Raw genomic sequence first — 25,027 nt, forward strand, 5'->3', positions numbered from 1 at the left:
TGAGCTCCCACGCCGATATAGACGAATGTATATTGTGGGACATGTAGCCATGTGGGTAGAGATGTAGATAGGTTGGTTAACGGGTAGGTAGGTAGGTGGATAGGTGGATACGTACGATTTAATTCGATTTATCAAACGACATGACGACGGCGACGGGAGAGAGTAGGTGCTCGGGCCGGCGAGTCTTGCAAGACCACGCACTAACTAGTTGAACGTTCGAATTAGGGACGAGTATTTCGGCCACGGATGACTCGTATGGCAACTCGATTTAAATCGCGCGTACGATGCATAATAAATATATATTTAAATCGATTTGACTTTAACTCGGCTTGGGAGCATAATAATATTATACTTCCCTATAGTTATCGCGTAATTTTGGTCGCTGTTGCAGCATAACCAACGAAAACTCAGCTGAATATGATAATATTATATTATATTGTATATTTAATCAATAATAACAACAACGATAAAACAGTGTACGGTGCCGATTGAAACAGTTCTCGTTTTTATATGTTTTTCACTTCTACGTGTGTGGTTTTGGATGCTTGGACTGTTTGCAAAATAATGAGACCATACGCGACTGTGCAAGAAAAAAATTAAATATTTTAAACCCAATAAGTGGTGCATGTCAATCACGTTTATCGATAGTCTTTTTTTTTGTACAATTTTATTACATTTTATAATATGCTTTTTGTTTTGCGTTTAAAGATGATAATCAAAAGCAATACATAATCATTTTTTATCGGCTTTTCCATTCATTGAAAAGCGCTATTGACAACAAGTGTCAAAATAATTTATTTTTAAAAGTCAAAGTCTGATTTAATATTATTCGAAATCCATAGTTCGCTAAAGAAACACATCTAATCAAGATAGATGGACTGTCTTAAAACTATTTATTGAATATCAAAAAAATATATAATCATAATATTATATGCTCAAGACGTCAAATAATATTCAAAAAATATTTTCGTGTATGCACCAGTAGTAGTCAACATATTAAAAGATAGTTTGACCAAAAGTATGTAATTTCTTATATTATAAGTTATTAGTTAACCAATAAACCATGCGAATAATATGTATTAAATTCAAAGCTCTATAGCTGTTTATGGCCCATAACTTTTAATGCGTACTTTTATAGTATTTAATTTGTGATGTTTTTAATTTTAAGGATAAGCTAAAAATAAGCCGCGGGGCAAGTTTAAGAACAAATTAAAAAAATTTAATTTGATTACTAAATAAGTTTTATATTATAATATCAAAATCATAATGATGTATGTATCTTTTTTAGAATATCCATAAATTAAATTGAACTTGAACATTCTATTAAATTAAAATAAACTTAATAATAGCTATAAATTCTAAATTAATTTATGACAGTCACCTATCACTATTATAATTTATAAATATAATATAGTTATTAGTGTTATTTATAATCTTTATAGCACGTAAGATAGGTTACAAGTTACAACATAGGTGTGTCACATGAATAACAATAAATCATTTATTTTTATTTTTTAATACTGTAATATGGCATGTTTAATTTATATATTTATTTACCTTTTGATAAAAAGCGAAACCTAGACGCGATAAGTGTATGCTGTAAATTAAAATAACATAAAGATAGATAATGGCCTGACACATGTCATAAATTTTGTTTACGCAATGTTATTCGTATTTCTTAATAGGACAATGTGTATTCAGTTTTGTTCAACTCTGCCAATATGCACATTGTGCAATGTACATACTATACACAATACCTTCTACTTAAGTATATAAAAATCAATCAATACCTATTCAAAATATAATTTCAAGCTATGATGTTTGAAAAACTCCAGACGGCAATTTATAATATTTGTAATATTTATGAACAACAAATTGCTGTCTGTCTGGGATGGAAGCTATAAACATCGACTTTATAGGGAAAACTAACCAGTTAAATAATTAATCTCATGGTGAAAGAAAAGTTTGGTAAATCAATATTTAGGATTAAAGGTTATACCTACCTAATATGAAATGCTATTTGAAAATATTTTCTTTAATGTTATCGCAATAGATTAAACTATATAATATGTTTTTTATTCTTATATTTCAAAAGTACTTCTTAGTTTTTATTTGTTTGTACCTAATGAATTCATTTTTTTTTCTGATGATACTACTTAAGTGCAATACGAATATAAAAAACCTCGGTGTTACGTTTTCTTAAAAGTGTTCACACAAGAAATTACACGTCATCGCCAATACAATAACTTTATCGCTCTACTAGAAATCTAAAACTAATCTTATACTGTTGAGAGAAAAAATAACTTTTAAAAAAATGTCCATTTTCCACACTGAACAACTTTAAAAATAAAAGAAACTTGGGTATTATGAAATATATATATACATATATATAAAGTATATAATATATAATACTATCTCACAATAATAAAAGAAAGAGTGGTAGGAAAAACGAAATATATGTTTTGAGAATTTGTAAAAAAGTTTTTACAAAATACATTATAGACATGCTTCTATTATATTTTTTTTTGGTATGTCCAATGTTCTTAAGATATAGGAGATATAGGATAAATAAATACAAATTATTGATCGGATATTTTACTATTAATTATATCATAATTATAACACACAATATATACATTATACATAATTCCCTAAAGGATATATTTAAATCAGTTTTAATAAATAATAACTGGAAAAACTATGCAACATAAATTATCTATAATATAAGCCCTAATTTTTTATGTCATTAATAATATTTTTAGTTATAATAGTACATAAACAAGTCGTCACTATTAATATTCAAATAAAAATCTCACTTAAAATATTATCTTGAAACGATCCAAAGCCCGAGCATAGTTTAAGTACATAATCTAGTCATTATCATTCTTTTACAGTTTCGAAATCCCAATAATCCATCACAGCCATTGGAGTTAAGTTTAGTAAGCTAAAGGTTTAGTTTAGTTTGAATTATCAAAGGACTAAAAGAAAGGCATGTGTACTTAAGTTTCTAGAGATTTTGAGTAAATTAAAGTTTTTTTTCCTTTACAGTTTTGTCGTAAAACGATATCGCTTAAAATAATGGCGCCATTAGTATCCAAAAGTACTCGTGAAAAAAAAATCACTGTTACTTTGTCAAAGTACTTGTACAGCGAAAAAAAGACAACTTTTATGGCAATGTTAACTTTGAAAACGCCGGGAAGAGATATTAATAGGATCTTATATACGAGGTGCCTAGTTTAGAAAGTGCTTTGGTCCCGAACAGTTTCCCGAAATGTAATAATCTTTAGTCCGGTTACAGGTGCTCGGGGACATTAGAAAATTCTTCGACAATAAAATTATATGTATAGATATATATAAAGCAAAAATAAGGGGGAGAGAAAATCCAACGATAATCACCACTCGACGGCCACTCTATCGAATAGTTTAATGAACCCAACTCTTCCTGAGGGTAAAACGAAAACGTTTATTGCGGTGACAAAGCGAAGTGATTTTCTTCTTCGTACCCACAATATATTATATTCTCCTCCAAAATTGATTTTTCAAGGACACGTTTGCAGGACTCATATACCCCGGTGGCTATGATAAAATGTACACGTTTAATACGAAAATCCCAACGATTTATATTTCTCGTGGGTTGTGTTTTGCTTTTTAAAAAACTCCTGAAAGTGAAAACTCATAAAATAAAACTGTTTTTGATTATTTCTATCGTAAAAATTATTACGATATCTCGATGTGTCGTACGGCTACCATCTATACTCAATGTCTGAAACTGAGTGAATTATATCGCATTATTTTTGATACGAAATTTTGTATTTTAAACAGAATGTTTCAGCTAGGTACTGTGTTTTAGTTAAATGAGAAGATTCGATGATATTAACAGTTTGTCGTGTTACCCAAATAATAATAGACAGGCAGGTAGGTGTATAAATAAATTAATAGTATTACTGTTTCAGTGTTGCTTTTCAAATTCATCGAAACGCACGTTGGAAACTATAACAAATATTATATATTATTACTAGCTGGCCCCATGCACTTTGTAGCCCTTAAAAAATGACAACCCTTTAAAAAATTGTGATTCTTCAAATCCTTTTGGATGTAACTCGCAGCAGTAAGTGCAATTCAGTCACCCTAGTAGACAATCCGACTACGTCGGATCGCGGACAATGTGCGACAGCATATCAAGTTGTTATGTATATCTAATATATAAAGATGTCGTGTCACAGTGTTTGATATTGAACTCTTCTGAAACGGCTTGACTGAAACTAAATAATGTTCCAATTATTATTTATGTTTAATATAAATTACAGTAACATAAATATATAAAATAATAATAATTGTAATAATAATTCGTATATTATGTATATATAATGTATAAATATATATATATTTTGTTATATAATAATAATGTATATATTACAAATCTTTTTTATTTATTATCAAGTATGAAAGAGAAAATCGTAATAAACATTTACCAGATTTAATGATACGTCACGCAAGTGGATGTACTCGTCTGCATTTGTTCTACGACAAAAATTGGCACTATGGCGTCTTGCTTGCTGCATTTTTAATGACACAAACAAATAGAAAATATCCAAATTAAAAAAAAATAATTTGAGTTGCTATGGGTTATAGGATTTGAGAATATTATTTATTTATTATTTTTTTTTTAATTTGAATATTTTCTCTTTGTTTGTGTCTATAGCAAACAATTAATAAACAAAAATTTCTATCGCAAATCTCAAAATTCCTGTTTGAGCACCTCCCGGGGGGTGATTAATTTCCTTTTTAAATTAGCCTAAAATGTATTCTCAGACCTACCGAAATTACATAGAAAATTCGATCAAAATCAGTCGAGCCGTTTCGGAGGAGTTCAATAACAAACACTGTGACACGACAATTTTATATATTAGATTTTGAATTAAGGTTATATTTCCCTACAATTGTGTTATGTATTTGATGATATTTCAGAGTTCACTGCAGAGTGAAGAAAATTTAAATATCAAACGAAAAAAATAATAACAATAAATAAACGAACAGGGGATGAATTTTATCGAAAAAATAAAACACGACCTGCGAAAAAAGTATAAAGCGAGAAATACATGGCAAACACACATAAGTACGCCCAAAGTATAAAGCCAATGAAACTTTTTACATGCCAACAAGTACTTCATTAAGCCATAATAAACATAGCCGCATCTTTCTCGTTAGTCATCCCTGCACTTTCCACTCACGTAACGTATAAATCGTCATGTACTCGCCAACCCTCACACCGTTTTCCCTTCAATATATTATATTCCTTCGGGTGGTTGTGTTCTAATAGATACCTACCTATATTACATACATTATACAGGAACAGTATATATATAACAGGAATAACTAAAAAACATAATATAATTATCAACTACCTAACTATAATAATATATAATAACATATGAGTTATAAGTTTTGATCTAATGAATATTATCAATTTTTTTTCTAGTCGTAGTCTTTTAGCCGAGTTATAAATGCAAAACGTGTTTAACTTAAGATTTTTAATTTTTAATCACGACCCGATTACACGCATTCTATACACATGGTGTAACAGAAAGCCCTGACAAAGTGACAAATATCATATTTTTAAATAATGATTAAAACAAAAATTATTTAATTTGTTAGGAAGGGCATTCTGTTACGTCTTGTATAGTCTATATAAGTATAGGCACAATATATTATTTTATTACACATGCATAATATTTCGACTGTACATAATTTATATTTTCGGTTGAAAAGATTATTTATTATAACACTACCTTTGTATAAATGGCCAATAAATTAATGGAACAAAAATAATTTACCCCACCACTAACCCGTGCAAATTGATTAGGATTGGGTCAAACTTAATTGTTTACAAACTCAAAGTCAAATTCAAACTTAATTTTTTTCTCGAACTGTTCGAGATCTAACTCGTGTCATTTTTTACTCGAACTTTTTAGAACATTTTAAACTTTTGAGCTTTAGTCAGATAACGACACCAAATACGGGAAATAGATGAAATATAAGTAGTATTTTAGGATACAGATATTAATTCTATTTCTTATATGTATAGCATTAATATCGAAGTATTAGATATCAAGTATTAATTTCCAACGAAGTTTCGGACTTTGTTTCAATAAACGATCGTATAAAAAAATATCTTATTATTGTATCAGACGTACAATGATACTATTGTGTACTTAGGAAAATTTACTCTTAGAAAAATCAAATATTATCACTGTTTTTGAACAATTTTGTTCGTCAATAGATTCAGCAAGATCCATATAGTGTCAAAGGCTACTTTATATTACTGATTACTTTTTTCTTTTCAACACATAAATGTTGAATATAATATTATAGTTCTCGCAAAAAAACTATAATTTTTTTATTTATAATATATAATATATTGTTGCCATTATAGTTACAGAAAATAAAGTACATAGTTATTATGATTATTGGATATTATATTAGACCTGTAATTTATATTTGGTCGAAATAACCCAAATAGTTATGTTCTAAAAACCTGTACAGTTTACATTTAAAAGTGTTTATGAAGGAGAAATACACTGGCATTTAATTTTTCACGGGAAATGCGTGCAGGATCAGTAATAATATCTACTTAAATCATGTGCACATGATAAGTATTAATTTATTATATGCGAAAATGTATTATTTATAGTAAATACTAATAAATAATAATATACTACTATATAAATGTATTAATTCTCATCTCAGACACAGACTACGATTATTGATTGATCCAACAAAAATATTAAATTTGATTGTGATATTTTATTGTTTAATCGTCATGTAGAAAAAATGAATTATTATCACTATTCAAATAATGTGTATTGTTTATCATAATATTATAATACAAGCTTATTTCACTTAACACACTACGCACATTTCTTGAGTTTTAACGAATTAAAATTTTTCGTACCTAATAGATTAAAAGGCACATTGTTCCGTTGTTGTACAATCATGCCTATTTTTGTTAGAATCTGGGTAAAGTATAGTATAGAGTTAAATAAAGTTGGAAAAATTGTTCAATCTAAAAATTCTAATTTCAATCAAAGTTAAAATGATTTATATTGCATTTACATTTTATTAAAAAGTAGAAAAATGCAATTTTACGTAATTGCTGTTTTAAAAACAATTTAGTTTGAAACGATGATTATTAAAGTAAAATAAAAATAAATTGTGTACATTCCTTAAATGTGAATGTATTTATTGTTTTACGTGCTGTTGAACTCAAATTTGCAATATTGAATTATTTTGTTTTTATTTTTCTTACTCGTATTATTTTTCTTTTTTAAAGTGAATGTTCGGGACTGAATTTACGGAATAATAATGTAATATAAATTGAAAATAGCAAAACAGTGCTATAATTAGAAAAAAATGCATACAGAGAATAATTCCAAAATAGAAACTCTAAGCTGTATATTAGACAACAATAGAAAACGAATCTTTAAAATGTTTAGTAGCATAAATAAATATTAACAATTTGTTTGCGCTAATAATTGAGAAAATATTATAAAGCTCATCGTTTTATCTGTTCTATGGTAATTTTTTTTCTTTATTGAAAATGTTTTTTTTAATACATTCAAAGTTATCAAGAATACTAAAAAATACATGGTGTAGCTTCTATACTTTTCACTTTTACACTTCGATCTCAACTCCCGACAGATAAAAAACTGTTAAGAGAAGGATGTCAGAGCACTGATTGCTTTCTATCCTTAGCCCAAACGCAACATAAATAAAACAAAATCACGCAAAATATTTTTTTAAGTAATCTTTAAGTAAAATCACCCATTGCAAAAATTATAGATGATAATATTTTTGATGGTATGACATAATATTATCTATTTGACTATTTAAAGTCAAATATAAATAATAATAAGATACCTATACAAAATTGATAGGTACGTCATACCCTCAAAAATATTATCCTATTAAAGATTTTACTCTAAGATCACTCAAAAATAAAAATAAAACATTTTACGTGAATGGTGAATACGTTTTATCTATTTTGTGGGTGGGCCTGGGAGAGAAAACAAATACAGCACTGAAATATTATCCTCTTAAGTGTAACCGATGGTTACTAACCGCTTCAGGGTTATATTTTTTTCTGCGCTATCGTATTAACAAAATTTTTTCAGCCTAACTATATGGTTACTGTAATAAATAATGAACAGAACAAACAAAAATATACGCTCAAAATGCTTGAATGCAAATAAACTATAATTTCTTTTCTGTCAGATAGGCGTAGGTACTTATTATTATAATCCTTATTAATTGTTACTTACTTACATATTTTCCACGAATTAAGATATACAGGATACGGAACGTAAAGGTCTTATTCAATGTTTTTCTGAATCCGCCCGCTTCTCACGTGAGAAGGTGCAGGTTTCACTTATCACAAGTTCGTTTTCTTATCCTGTATATCTTAATTCGTGATATTTTCTGATCAAAGAGAAATCAATGAGCTTATCATATTATTATTAAACCAAAAAAAAAACCTACATAATTCATAATATTTGTTATTTCTAGGCTGCAGTCAAAGTGGAAACTCATTCCTGCCGCCATGCTACTAAGCCAAACAACAAAGAAAAAAATCAAAATCCCAAGTGCATCGCTTGTGAGTATATATAAATAATTAATATATTTTAGATTGTTTACTACTTTTAGTTATTAATAAATTATCATTAAAATGCATTTAAATTTAACTTTTCCTAATGGCATACCGCTAAATATATATAATATTCATTTTTATTGATTTACAATTATTTACAATAATTATAATAATAATATAATTATAATAATCTATCATGTACATTCTACTGAAGACAAACTTTACGGGGTGTTTCTTGGTTCATGATTATCAAAAGAGTCAATATTTTCTTATGCACAAGATATAGATAAATTAATTTTTAAAACAAAATTGAAAATCAGCCACCCTCCACTTCTCAACTTAACTACAATTTAGAAAATCTGCAACAAAATATTCATACTGCTTTACATAATTCTTATAACTTTTCTATTTCTATCCATTCGTCATCATCTTCGTATACTATCCCCAACCATTTTTTTTTTAATACGCTGAACAAGTCCTAAAAGAGTCCCACATTCTCTGAATACTTCACAGATATTAAATCAAACATCATAAATTTAGCTTCGAGGTGCACGCGGGTATGGTACCTATGTACCAAATTTCAGAACCATGAGTGCGATAGACTTAGCTGTGGATCGCTTTCACACACATACAGTATACACGCACACAAACATTGCATTTTATCCATATAGATAACTATATGGTCTATATTTTATTGATATCGCATTTACCTTTCTAGATTCTTCCACAGCCATCGGCTACAGGTATATCATATATTGTGCACAGGCTGTGCTTTATTTATATATTCATCAATAGTTAATGCCCGGGGGTTGTACCCGGGGGCGGGGCTATCTGAGTAAAACGATTTATGCAATATGACGTACAAGTAACACCGTATTATTATTAAGTCACAGACTAGACTGTATGTATATAAGAGTGGGACGCGGAGAAAAATATATCATCATATAAATAGCGACAATATTATAATATAATGACAATGATGATAATATTATCATATGTTAAGACACCTGCACCTGTGGGTTAGGTCTGCAGTCGGTACATATAGGTGTACTGACGGTTTAGAAGATATAAACTACTCAACGGTTCATGTTTGCATTTACCAAAGAGGTTATTAATCAAAAGGGGGGTGGAGGCGAGAGAAAGGTCGACGTTGGTAAGACACATTATAAACGGCATCCGACATATACTTATGTGGTACCTAATATAACATGTCGTGTTGTGTAGGTTCCTCGTTGTATATGTACGTCGTAGGTACATACCAGCGATACCACATATGTCACGAGGGTATGGACAGACGCTTGTGCGTACCGGCGCATAATTGGACCTGTATTATAGGACAGAGAAGTAATTACGGAAAAAGAAATCCACCGGATCGGGTTGACCTGCGCGAGTGACCTGAAGCACCCTTAACCCGATTTCACCGTCCTATAATCGCGTATTAGATCGCGGAATTAAATGCAAATCATTATTCTCCGAACATCTGAAAGCATTGACTTCCAAGTACGAAATTTGTTACATCAAACGACTAAAAAATTAAACTCTTATTTTACATTATTTTTAACTTTTGTTATGTTTATAGCATTTTTTTAACTTTTAGGCATTATATAAACTTTGAGTACATTTTCCCTATATTTTATAAAAATGAATAAAACTTGATAAAGCGTTGCTTTAAACGACTCCACTATAGAAAAAAAAAATGAAATAGATTTTATTTGTATTTAGCTTTGTCATATTATTATAGTTATTGCGTATGTTTTACCCACGTACCAGACAAAAGCGGTGGAGGCTGCACAGTGGTTTGTCAAACGATATTTTCATCACGCACAGTAAAATATATTAAATACGAATAAATATAGATAGGTCGTTTTGTTTACGACTCACAATACTCACATCAATCGCGATAACGCCAAATTGCGTAAAATTAAATCATGCAAATAGGTTTTTGATCGATAATTTTTTTTAACATCATATTAAAAACAATTTTTAATAGTGTATTTTTTTTTTGGGGCATTTAACAAAGTTTTGTTATATTTTTAGTGCATCAAGTCGTATATTTTAAAGGCGTTACTTTCGTTTTTTAGGACATTTAAATTCGCACCTTTATATATAACCATTGTTTGAAAATATAAGTCATAAAGGCTTCGGAAGTGCCAAGTGCACTATGTTTTTGATGTAAATAATAATAAAAATACGTTATTACCGTACGGCGGAGAATATCGGTTGTAATTTTCGAGGAAATATCATACGAGTTCTTCTTCTAGTGAAAGGCCTCCCTCTCTTTCTCAGAGGGCCAACCAGATAATACTGTGGTACACTATAATTTCTTACACAAAGTTCGGGACCGGATAATAATATTAATAACAGCCTTGCTAATGCGTATCGCAAAAACATGCGTGTTGACTGATGTACGCCTTCGATACAGGAGCAGACAGTTATTAAATCGGAGATCGATACTTCGTTCGAGTGAAATGCGTCGAAAAACTAATTTATCGTGACCGTGAATAAATATATATTGTAATGTCGTGGTGGCAGGACCTGGTGGAACCATTTTATATTATAATCTATATAAGAATCTCGTTGCACTCGGTACGCACATGGATCTCTCTTTTCCACGTAGACCTCATACACGGAGCATTGCTGGTCGGCGGGGTATGGTGGAGCGGTCACAGCCATCATCACAGCAGTGTTGTCATTTCTGACAACATAAAATATGTTTATTCACATATTTATACAATATATTAATAAAACATAAAATTAAAAATGCATATTTTAAAAAAAAAAACCAATAATTACCATAATAACCAATAAATAATATGGATTTCTGTTAAGTCTATTTCATTGCAACTAAAAATGTTGCGCAAACTCTTACAGTGTAGCCGATGTAAAAATAGATTTGTTGTCGTGGTTCTTATTAAAAATGCGAAAATTCAATTTGATGCATGCCTGCTGCCTGCATCTGATCTGCCCGATTAACCAATAGCAACCATTAAAATAATAAACTCAAATCAAAATTATACGAGTTCTTCTTCTATAGTCAAAGTAATCGCGGTTTTCCGAGAAATATCTCTCTTCCTCTCTTCCTCTGCCGGAGATAATATTGTGCTACACTATTTCTTATACCAAGTCTGGAATTGGGTAATAACAGCCTCACTAATGCGTATCGCAAAATACATGAGTGTCAACATAATGGTGTGCTCCTTCGACAGTTAAAAAGAGACTATATACTGCAAACACTCCATTTCGAAGTAAAACGCGACGAAAAATTAAATTATCGGGACCGTGAGTGCATATTATTTTATTATAATGTCGTGGTGGTTACATAATATAATATATTATATACAATAGCTAATGGAAGTGTGCAGGGGTTCGAATGTTCGATAGCGGAAGGCGGTATTACATAATATTATGATATAATAAACGGATTTTAACACCCCGTTAAAAACAATTTTTTAGAGGTTTTATAGGACTTTTGAATCCGCGCCATAATAATCATTGTTTGTTCGAAAAATAATGGTTTCTGAACTTCCCAGTGCTTTTGCTAGGTACAAAAAATAATGATAATATTATAATAATAAAAATAATACGTTAATGTCGTGCAGAGGATACTCACAGACCTGCAGTTGTAATTTAAAATCATACGAATTCTTCTTCCAGTCAATAGCCATTGAAACTGCGGTTTTCCGCGACAAGTATCTCTTTCTCTGACCCATTGATATTGTGCTACACTATATGTTACACTAAGTTCGAGTCCGGATAAATAACATCCTCGCAAAAGCGTACCGCAAACAACACGCGTGTTAACATAATGATATGCGCGCTTTCGATACTGCAGGAGAGACTACCAACTTACTACAGACCACTTTTAAATCCAAGATCGACACTCCGTTTCGAGTAAAACGCGACAAAAAATTAATTTATCGGTGCCGTGAGTACATGTATATTTAATAATGTCGTGGTGGCTCTACGACAGCTAATGGATGTGTGGGGTTCTACAGATGAAGGCGATATTACATATTATTATTATTATTATTATTATTATTATTAAGATTATTACCTACCATAATATTATACGCCCCGTTCAATTATTCATTCCGAGAGTTATTACGCGCCAGTAAATGGTATGTAGGTACTTTCGCAAAAACAAATTTTAACATCATATTGAAAACACTTTTTTTTAGAAAATTTAAATCCGCGCCCTAATAATAATATTGTTTGTTCGAAAAATGATGGTTTCAGGAGTGCCCAGTGCTTTTCCTGTAGATAATAATTATGATATATTAATAACAATAATACGTATTATGGTCGTGCGGAGGATATCAGTTGTGATTTTCAATCACAAACAACATTGAACACGCGTGTTAACATAATATAATGATGTGCACCTGCGATCAGGAACATACAACTATTGAATCCGAGATCGACACTCCGTTTCGAGTGAAACGAGACGAAAATCTAGTTTATCGAGACCGTAAAGGCACATATTATATAGAATGTCGTGGTGGTTACGACTGCTAATGAAAGTGTGGGGTTCGATACCGGAAGGCGATATTACATAATAATATTATTATTAATATTATGATATATACCGTACTTCATAAATGCCCCGTTCAATTATTCATTCGAAGAGTTATTATGCACCAGTAAATATGTACTTTCGCGAAAACAAATTATAACATAATATGCTGTGCCTCGACTTACAGCATAAAATCGTACGGTTTGAATAAATTACGACGTTCCTCCAAGACAGTAATTCGAAAGATAAAATAACAACATCAAAGCATATTTATACCTAACCTAGTATACGGTATCGGTAAGGATATAAATTTTGTTGTCGGCGTGGTGGTGCATAACTTGGAATAAGTACCTACCAACATTTCTGGTGGAGAGTCACAGGGGCGGAATATCGAGTAAATACATCTTTTATACCTATTTCAAACGTTACTTTTTTCCCCTTTTAATAATATCATGTTATTAAAAAACGCAGTTAAACCGTTTTAAATCGATTATCGCTTATAATTTTTATAATTTTTATGACTTATTATAAACGATTAATTATCAATTATCAAATTCGAATTTGTTCAATTTTTTTTTTAATTTAGGTAGTTACCTAATTTGTTTACTATTCTTATGCAATTATTCTTATTTCATCATGAAAATCACTGAATTTATTACATATACATAAAATAGGAATCGATATAAATGTTTTTATGCAAATACGTAATTAAAAATCTTACAGAAGTTTGGCTTAAAGTTTTTAACTTTTAGTGTTTTTTTGTTTAACTTTCTTGGTTATTAAAAAAAACAAAAATATCTATTTATCAGATTTATTCAATTAAATTATAGGTATATAGCTCATGTATTTTAAATATAAATATTCAGTTTTAAAATTATAATATTTTGACAGAGAAATAAACGTCAAATGTCTAGCAGACAGCAGCGCGTAACTATAAGTATTTCACGGTTAAAAAAATACGAACTCAGAAGGCTGCCAATCAAATTATTTAAATTTCTTCGTAATTTCAATACATTATTTTAAATATAACTAAAAAATCGACCTATAATATTATGTAAATATTATGTATATACAATTTTAAATATCTTATAAAATATTAAAACGACATATGGTCAATCCTTTCAACATTTCAGAGGTCTATTATTAACATTATTTGAGTAACACACCAGGTGTGTGTAATGTTATAAAATATTGTTGTTTATGAATGATTTACCATATAAAACCCAAAAATTGTATACATAATTTAAATGTTTGACTTAGGAATCGATTATTAACATTGTTGTCGTGCTTGAATAATTAAACGCGGTATAACACCCAAATATAAGGTATTTCAAGCATACAAAAGCATATTTTAAAGGGGTTAAAATTGTAACTCTACATTTTGAAAATAATTTTAGGTATGAGAAAAATGTATTTAAATAGCGACGGAATTTGTGCAGGTGGTTTATAAACATTCGCATACAATACGCAATCACAACAGACGTGTAATTTCATTTTTCTGCATCATCCACATAAATGTTCGTCTAACACTGTTGATTTATGTATTACATTCCCTTTTTTGTTTTTTTTTTCATAATTTCTATTATTATTATTATTATTATTAATGTTGGTGTTGTATGGTACATAGGTATACTTTACGTTTTTAAATTTAAAACATAAATATCCAAATATTTAAATATATATTATACATTATTATAATCAAGATCGTCGTAGATATTGCGTGTTGATATAATATCTAAATATATAACATAAAAATGAATGCTTGTTTGTTTGTATGTTTGTTCTCTATATACACAAGAACTACCGGACCATTTTCAGTAAAAATTATATCAATAGATTTCTTAAGATTCGGAGGGTGTTAATAGTTTATTTTATAAGGTGATTCGCACATCCTGAATATAGTTTTGGCTCATGAAAATCGAATATTTTTTGTTTTTTAAATGGTTGCCAATTGCCATTAGCTACAAATTATATTACTATTATAATTAGTTTATAATATGGCATAAACACATTTTTAAGAAAAAAACAAATCTTAAAATCAAAATAAAACTTAAGAATACAATAAATTACAAAGATTACTTTTATGGACATATTTTTATCTACCTAAACACACGAAGACGAATAAACAATCTTAACAATATTGGATTTATATTTGGTTTTTACGCTTTGTTGAAACTGTCCCTAGTTTCTGTGCGTTTACATAAAAAATGCGTCCTGCAGAAGTAAGAAATCATAAAATGAATCATATTATAATAATTGTTTAGTTGTATTTGTATCTTTAAACTTTAGCTGGAGAAAAACTGAAAACAATAGATTGATTTTAACCCGATCGAAGTTAAGTAATATGCAGCTATAGCGTAAGTCATAATACTGATATACACGATGGTGTAATAGCGAAACCTGCTCAGCAGCTATACAGATTTAGACGTGAACGACCACCATGATGTCCGCACTCGATGTACAGCTATTAACTATTATATATCCCAGCGGGCCAAAATGCCAAATACACCTAATCGTGTGTCGAAGTACACATTCTGTATATTATTTAGGCGTACTGGCTGCTGCATGTGTGTATTCAGTGTCCTTGTATAAAATCATTCATGGCGCATCCGCGAGGGAAAGGACACAACGCCACGATAATAATAATATATTATAATTACGGCTGTTGTCCTGTGCGTTGTACCTACCTATGTGTGTAATTATTATTTCACTGTTTTGAACTCGTACTCGGTTAACGAGAAAAGCGGTCGAATGGAGTCCTTTATGTATCGTAGAAACAACATATAACGCATACGTGTAAAGTATGCATAACACGTTTGCTAGTATCTACCTACATGCATACATACATACATACAACACACATACATATACCTACCTACCTACCTACTTACCTATAAATGGTTTGTTGAAAACCGACAAACGTCTAAAAAATGATAACAAACCGTATATTATGTAGGTATATAGGTACGTGTGTGTTATATAAGTATAATAATATATCGCGCTGTAAATAATAATAATACGCTTTCCGAGTTCCGAGCGATTGTGTACGTTGCTTTGTGTGCGACAACTTTTAGAAGAAAAAATGGTCATTTTCTGTGTACGAACAGGAGATGGCGCACGGGTACACACAATGCTTCGTCAGACTTTTTCTCGCGCGATCGTGATTTCGTGGTATTTTTTATTTATTATATACGCTTTGAATTTGGTACCAAAAAATATATGTATAGGTACATAACGGTAACTTAGCAGCAGCGGCAGTAGCAGTGATCATTAATAAATGCACTCTCCCAGCAGGCTGACTTGTGCGTGGTGTGGCGTTACGTTTGACAAATCGTCTAAAAATGAATTAAAAAGAGTGTGACGGATGAATCTTTATGCGACCATGTAACTCGGTGTGTGTGTCTGCGAGTGTGTCTGTATGAATCGTATGAATATATATACGTACCATACATGTATTACACCAATGGCGTGTTCACATGTATATAAGAAATGAGAATGCGTAGGGCGTACGAATATAACGGTATAGGTATATGCGCCCGTGGGTACTGCTTAAAATATTGCTCTGGATTTAAGAGGTCCAGAGTGTCCCAAACCGCTAGGGGAAAAGCTTCGAAATTATAGTCTGCGTACGCCCATTATGCCTTTGTGGTGTGTACATCTGCAGTCGTTCACTCTCGTTGTATTCGAATGTTCTTCTGCAAATGTGAAATATGTGTTCATGCATTTCGCAGCTATAATGCATATAAAATAGTTCTCATGTATAATAATATATTATAATATGTTCTAAGGACGTGATTTAATTACGAAAAAAAATTTCGATTCGCCGTCATATTTATCCCTAGACTTGGCTATACCTATACTTGCAACGGCTGGAGTGCAAAAAAATTATAAACTGTCAAACAAATATAAGCAATGTTTGAAAAATCTATTCGACCTGGAAAAAAATGCAACTCGCGATATTATTACCTATTATATAGGTACCTAATATTACCTAGGTACGTATACTATATGTACTTCGCTGGATCCTATTATCCTGCTAATAATAACACTCAGCTTTGCGGGTAATATTATTGATGCTTAGAGAGAACGAAATGTAATTTAGGCTGTTTAATATTATATTCTATTCTATCCACGTTTATTCACGACTACATTAGTAAACTGTAACGTGTAAAATAATTTATTATCATAGCGTTGCGGAATTCTGATCTCGATTCTCTGTTAATTCACTTGATGGCGATCCACACACGTTCGCGCGTTAATGCAATGCAAAATACGGATTAAACACGAATCGTTAATAAATTTCATTTTTACTGTCGTATTTAATAATATTATGATTTAAAGTATAAAATAATAGCAATATTGTTAACCCAATCAAATTATCACACTGACGCAGATGTTGTTTCAGCCCAATCGTACCTGCATGTATTAAGAATATTATGCAGTAATTAATATAAATTAATATATAGTGCAGTAAATTCAGAACAAAATAATTTATCTCACACTTTTCATGTACCTATGTAACTGATAGGCTGTGAATACTTTCATATTTCCCGTCAAATGCCTAAAATACGAATAAAAATCTATACAATTTCAATGAATTCACAATTGAACGAAAAAAGTTCGTTCAGAAAAAATTAATGAGATTATGAACTATTTCGCATTTTATATGAACTGTCTGATGTCTGCATATAGTAATATGACTATCTTCAAAACTCGACTTAATTTGGTAATACGCCCAATAATAATAAATATGATACCGACTAATTTAATTAAAATTATTTTGCTTCGTGGTAAAAAGTAGATATAATCCATTACATTATTGTTATAATAAATGAAAGGTATTTCTTTAGTTTACATTATTCGGATTTGAAAATTTAAAAATACAGAAATATTATGATTTTCAATTCGTCCTATTCATGAAAAATACCGTATGGGAACGTGGTAGTTGTCACAATATTAAAGTTAAAGAATCAACAAAATATATAAAAACAAAAATAAACCGATCCTTTATAATAGTTTAATCGCTACTGTGCAAGAAAATAATATGTTTGTTAAAAGATAGAACTATTTAACATCGCACATGATTTACAAACATTTATAAGTCACATATCTGTACAACAAATTACACTTGTGATTTATGAACTCCCAACGTTTATTTTTAAAATGAAAAAAAATTATTTATTAGGTACTTAGGTCTTAGAAAAATCCATATAGTAAACTATATCTATATAAAGTATGTATTAGCTGGTGTTCTATAAAATACTGAATACATACTTCAAACTCGCATATTTGATTGGCAGTGGTAATAACAAAACATGTTATTTATTTATATTATTTTTTTTTTGGCTTATTATTTTAATTGATTCTGTTTTTATTTCGAATACTATTAGACGTATTATATTATACATTTAGTAATCAAAACGTTCCCACAGATCCTATTTCTATTACCTTCTCAAATTTCATCAATAATCTAAATTCACTTATCACTCCACCAATATTACACTACTTTATTCAGTCCTTAATGGGCTAGTCGCCAAAAGTAGGTACTAACTCTCCATAATTTATTTCCATACAATTTTTCCTCATTATAATGTAATCCATTAAAATCTATAATACCCCTGTTAATGTCTAAAATATCCTAATCTTGTTTCTCTATCAGTTATAATAATTATTAAGACTTTATCAACTATATTTTATAATAAGCATAATATTATTATTCGCTTACTTTATTAATACTAATCATGTTCGATATTTTAGTTGTACTAGTTGTAATATTTTCCTGTTACATAATTTTAGAGCTATCATAGTATTCCAGCTGCTAAAAGCTAATAAAATAAAAAATATTATACATTTTGTTCATGGAATATTTACAAAGAATATTCTAGTCAAAACAAATATTATTTAATAATGATTCGTATTTTGTGATGTATATAATATAATATTGTAATATACATATGGGTAGTATATTTTTTAACTATATTCAAAGCTGTTTTTTGATGACGTGAAATCAGCAAAAATCGTATCGACATTATACATTGATACTTCTCGGCATATAATATTATTATAATGTATTATGTACATAATATTATGAACCTACAAAAATCATATATTACCTTTTTCTATACCCATAAAGTAATAACGTGTATGAGAGTATGGGACGTCGTATTGACTAAATCGATATTATAACTTTGATAAAATGATGTCTTGAGGTTCGAATTTACGTACCTGAACAAACACGTATTTTATGTCAAATTGAGAAGCTTTCGGCGACGATTCTTGTTGTGCTAGTCGTTCGGTAACTGTAATCGTGTGTCGCGATATAAGTATAATATTGTGTATTTACAGTACCTACACAGTATATTATATTGTCGTCTTACGAGTCTTACTTCACCCGTGCTTAAAAATTAAGAGTAAACACAGAGTAATATATTATATTATACAGGGTGATTAACCGAACATGTGCACCCCCTATTTTTTTCGTGTAATAATATTGTATTTATTTAAATTCTGATTTTTAGTTTTTGAAATATGATTAAATATCATATTTTCAAATTGTTGAGATTTTCGTACTTTTTGAGTAGTGTTCTGTGGCGATACAAACCTTCGTTTTTCAAACAAAATTACCTAATACTTAATTGCATTATTGAAGAAAAATGGGGGTGAGTAATGTGTATGGTTGGTGCATCATTCTGTATCGTATCATTATTTCGACTACACTTCATTTCAACGGATTCTACATGTGCATCAGCTGTACGCGATACCTTGGCGCGTATACATGCTTCTGGGGGGAGGGGGGGCGCTAAGCGATCAAACGTACGTGAAATTGCAAAAAATAAATAAAAATGATGTACGAGTTACGAACCAGCCGACGAATAGCAACCTCAGCTGCGTCGTGTGAAATGACAGAACAATAAATTACTGCGGATAAACGACTCTGAGTTTTCTTTGTTGATTTCAAAAATGACACACGATATTGCTCTGTGGCAATACAACGGCGGCCAACCGAGAATCGTGCCGAGAGAAATGATCTAGAAACCGCGCGAACGTTTCGCAGTTCGATATACGTCATGTCAGCCACGGGCGAAATACAGTATAATATACAAGTACCTATACTTATATATATTATGATGTTTGATGTTGTACCAAATGATAGATTATACTTAACAACAAAATATATAAACGTACCTATACACTAATCTCCGGCGCGATGTGACATTGAAGACGTAAAATATAACAATCTCGCATGTTTTTATGAACGACACGTGAGAATCCGGCAAGTCGTGAACTATACAATGCATAAGATCTAATATCTATAATATACGAGTATAAGGTTAAACCCTTGCTCACAAAATGTCGGAAAGTTTTTGCCGTAGTTCTATCTAACACACATAGCCAGTACATCTAGCTGATACTTAATTAAGTTGCAGTATATTACAAACGAATTTCCGTTTGTAGATTTTGGTAACCTCTTTTATTGTAAAAATGTATACATTATAGTATTATACTATACAGAGTGATTCAACAAGCATGCTCACTCCGATTTCTTTCATTTAACTCCTAATGGATTTCTTTAAATTCTTTAAATTTTTGAATATGCAAAGACCACATTTTCAAATTCGTACGGTTTTTTTTTAACTTTTTGAAGAGTGTCCTGTGGAGATACAAACTTCTGATTTTTTTAAATATGACAACCCTCTCTTTTAAATGAAAATTAATTAGTGGATAAATTTGAAATTGTTGTGCGCCTATAGTTCAAAATTAAAAACAAGTAGTTTCTCCGCAGTTATTAAAATATTTATGATTATAGGACAATAGTCCTTAAAAATGGTTAGAAAAATGTAATATTGGATCTAGTATTTATTATACTTGGACCATTTTTAAGATAAAGTGTTAACAATTGTTATGATTTCATTAGTTAAAATTGTATTTTATTGTTTTATCATGTTCCACTTGTATAATATAACTTATATACATTATGTTCTGTGTGAATAAAACTAAAATTAATAACTTATTTATTTCAGTTATTTATACATAATTTTTTAGACATCTCACCTCGTTATTATGTTTAAATTATGCATATATTCAAATTCTGATTTTTGGAATTTGTAAGTTTAGTTAAAAACAATATTTATGAATTCTGAAACTTTTCACAACATTTAAGGATGAATATCATGTGGCTATAAAAATATTGATTTTCAAAAGGAGAACTTACCTGTTTTAAAGCCAATTTTGTATGAAATTTTTGAACATTTCGACGTAGTGTAATCAAATTTTAAACGAAAAGTTTCTGAATGGTTCTACCTTATAAATACTAAGGATTATAGTCTATTACATAACATTTTGTAAATTAACACGAACCTCGGTAATTTTAGTTAAGTACGCAATAGAAAATATTTGTTGATAATTATTATTACTTAGTCAAGTTCACTCGGACAATTTTTAATATTAAAAAATAATTCTGGACTAATATTGCACACAATAATTTTTAAAACAAAAGAAAGTAAGTAATGATATCCTATTAATAAACTATTACCTTTAGTTGATGTTTAAAGTAGAATAACTCAGTAACTGCACTATGAGTTATAAGAAAAATATTGTGAACTCTCTTCCGATCGGAAATTATTATTTACTAAACCTGTACCTGTATATTTATTTATTACCTAATTTTATTCATCATAATTGTATTTATATATGTAATATACTATATATATTCACTCTATGAATTTATTTGCAAATATATATATATATATATTATTTTTAAGTTTTTTTTTTAAATCATCACTAATTTTCTACAACCCCACATACTTTTTACAATACTTAAGAGGTTATCAAAAAATCTAAAAACCTTAAAAGTTGAAATATATTATATTATATTATGCTAAACCGGCGGTAATAGGAAAGATCAATTTTGGTGGAAAACTGGAACAACCACTTACACCCCTCACCCTTAAATTTAAAACTGGTGGAGATCATCCTTTACCTATTTTAAAATAAATACCTGTGCTCCGCTCAAAATTTAAATTTCCTGTCATTAATTTTTAGGTCCTTATTTTTTAATATTATGATAAAACTAACAATTTTGACATTATTCAATGTTAGTAAAATATTATGTAATAATACATTTTGTATTTTGAGCTACTGGTTTTACAGTGATTTAGTTGTTTTTCAATTTGCTCGTTTTGTTTGTTGTTATAATTTTTGTTTTTTTTATTTAATTTAGAGAATGCTCTAAAGTTTTGCATTATCTATTGATTGAAAATTTAACCAAGTTGATACTTTTAAGCGTTCATTTTTTAACTTCCACAACGTAAAAAAATACTACCGATTAATTACGTAAAAAAATCATGAAATTTACTATATAAACTTACTTCTAACGAAATCGATTCTGGTTAATGTGTGGTATATGCGTGTTGTAACTTGTATCACGTAAATAGTAATAACTAATAAGTAATATATTATTTAACATCCGTATTTTCCGTAACATCGTATTATCTGCTTAAAGGTATCACATCCTGTATTTTAAGATTTAAATTTACTACCTATACCTATAGTTACATAATAACTTCATAATTTGCTCAATAGTGTAATCGGGTTTTCTATTGACGCTGCAGCTTTACATGATCAAATTCTGACTATATGTATCCTTATTGTTATATCAATATTTTAAAAAATGATTATCGACTTGTGATAATTATTGCACATACATTAATATTTTATAAATACACTTTTGATAATTTTACATCAGTTTCATTTGAATGTAAACTCAGATGTAAATATAACTACCGTGAAAAGTGAGAACGTAATATAAACATTAAATAACATTATAGCTCTTGAAAATGGTATGGAGGGTTCTCTTTTGATAAGTTCAAAATTAATTTAATTTTTTATTCGTATAGCAATTATATATAAAAAAAAATATATTTCACCACATTTTTGAGTTGTCGACGAATACCTAATATTTTCACGTTTGATTATTTTTTTAGTGTATACACAAGTAATTACGTGTTTACGCTTTACACTTTTTTTTATAAATGGTTAAAAAATAAATGAAAAAATTGCAATAACTGAAAAGAAATAAACCATTGAAAACAACACACATCATACTTATTCGTACTACACCACCACTAGAACGTGCACGTGAACTATTACGTGTATTTTGTATAAAAAATAATAATTTGAGGTGGATACATATAAATAATAAATGCACAGCTAGTGAAAATTGTTAACCTGAGTGGATTTTACAGGCTTAGGTATGTATACTGTTCGTCAATATTAATAACACTTCGTGAACGATCGAAACACTCGCGAGTTCAGATGATTGCTGTTGTTATTTTTTCCAACCAAACAAAGGTAAATTCCAATTGAGTATATACTTTGTTAATTTAATAATTGGCCGTCAGCAGGTCGATGTTGATAAAAAAAAAATTTTATAAAACGCTTTAACGTACAATTTATGTGAACATTTCAGAACGGTACATAAACGTGTTTTTTACAGATCAAGCGATAAACAAACAAATAAATAATAACAAGTAGGAAAACGTAAAAAATAACATTTGTTTCCTTCTTTTTTTTTACAAAAGCATTAAAATCAGTTATATTAATTTCCTGAAAATGATTCGAAATATTTTATTTTAAAATTTTTTCTATACCTATAGGCTGTAGGGCTATATAATTGCAGTCACAGTTTATAGAACAAAATAATGACAATCAATTGTTCACCGATTAATCATTATTATTTATTAGTGTGTAAACGTTTTTATTGTTTTATTTTTAACAATTAGAATAATATAATCGTCTGAAAATACAATTTATTTACTTACCAGATACTGTTAAAAGTCGTGTTTCAAATTTTCAATTATTAGAAATGTAAAATAAATTGAAATCGTATACAACAGATAAAATGGACGTTTCCCAACGTCGTAACAATGTAGATATACGTCAACGTACAATAATTACTTGTATTGTATATAACAATCGTTTATTTTTCTCTGGCCTACGGTTTTGAACGATGGTACACAAAACAAAAATTAATTTAAACACTTGAGAAACATGAGAACAATCAACATTATTCAATTAATTTCCAATTATGTTTAACGTTTTGACTATTGTGTCACAATGTAAACTACTGTATTAAATTAAATAATTAATACTTGAATATTTTGAAAAATATAGGTATCCATATACGCAGGACGATTTGATCAATCATGCTCATCGCCCTTTTGGCTTTTATCCTTTAATGCATTCATTAAAATCCTGATTTTCGGAATTTTTAACTTTTGATTGTTTTAAGCATACTTAACACAAGTCGACTGTAATACACGTCCAAGCTTTCAATAAATATTTCCCTTCATGTTTTACTTATATTTGCCAATTCCGACTTGAGTATCGTATAATATGATACCTACTCGACATTTAAATCATTAAATTATTTATATCTTAGGGAATTTCCAAAGCCAGAAACTCTTATAAAAACCCGGAGGATATATTATACCAATATACCACATGTAGTGACGTACTTAGACCTACATTTTTTAGAGGGGAAGTGGGGGGGTTATCACCCCCACCCCCGTTAGTAAAACACTAACCTTATAATATGATACTAACCTTCTCGTGTTCATAAAACTATTAAGTGCATATATTATAATACTCAAGTCGATCGTGGCAAGATCAGTGAGATTGGTTGGGCAGTCAACTTGTAATAAAGAGTAAAGACCATATTTCCATATACTTTGATTTTGTACACCAATTTTAATAATAACACACTTATTTTTTTCGAATATGAACCGGTGTTCTTTACTGTAAATTATTGTTAAACACAATATATTTATTTAGGAATTCGAAAGATTTTTTATGCTAAGAAACTTTACACA

The 25,027-nt window shown here is 29.5% G+C and overlaps 1 protein-coding gene across 4 annotated transcripts in view; it reads left to right on the forward strand.

Moving 5' to 3' along the window:
- The window catches only part of LOC132949852 (receptor-type tyrosine-protein phosphatase kappa), a 171,185-nt gene that overhangs the window by 100,837 nt on the left and 45,321 nt on the right, over positions 1–25,027 (forward strand). For all 4 annotated transcript variants that reach the window (XM_061020936.1, XM_061020932.1, XM_061020933.1 and 1 more), the window contains one exon: positions 8,563–8,650. In XM_061020936.1, coding sequence (XP_060876919.1) covers positions 8,563–8,650 — 88 coding nt within the window. The remainder of the gene's footprint in view (positions 1–8,562; positions 8,651–25,027) is intronic.

Source organism: Metopolophium dirhodum, chromosome 8 (assembly GCF_019925205.1).
Source record: "Metopolophium dirhodum isolate CAU chromosome 8, ASM1992520v1, whole genome shotgun sequence".
In the NCBI taxonomy this organism is placed as follows: Eukaryota; Metazoa; Arthropoda; class Insecta; order Hemiptera; family Aphididae; genus Metopolophium; species Metopolophium dirhodum.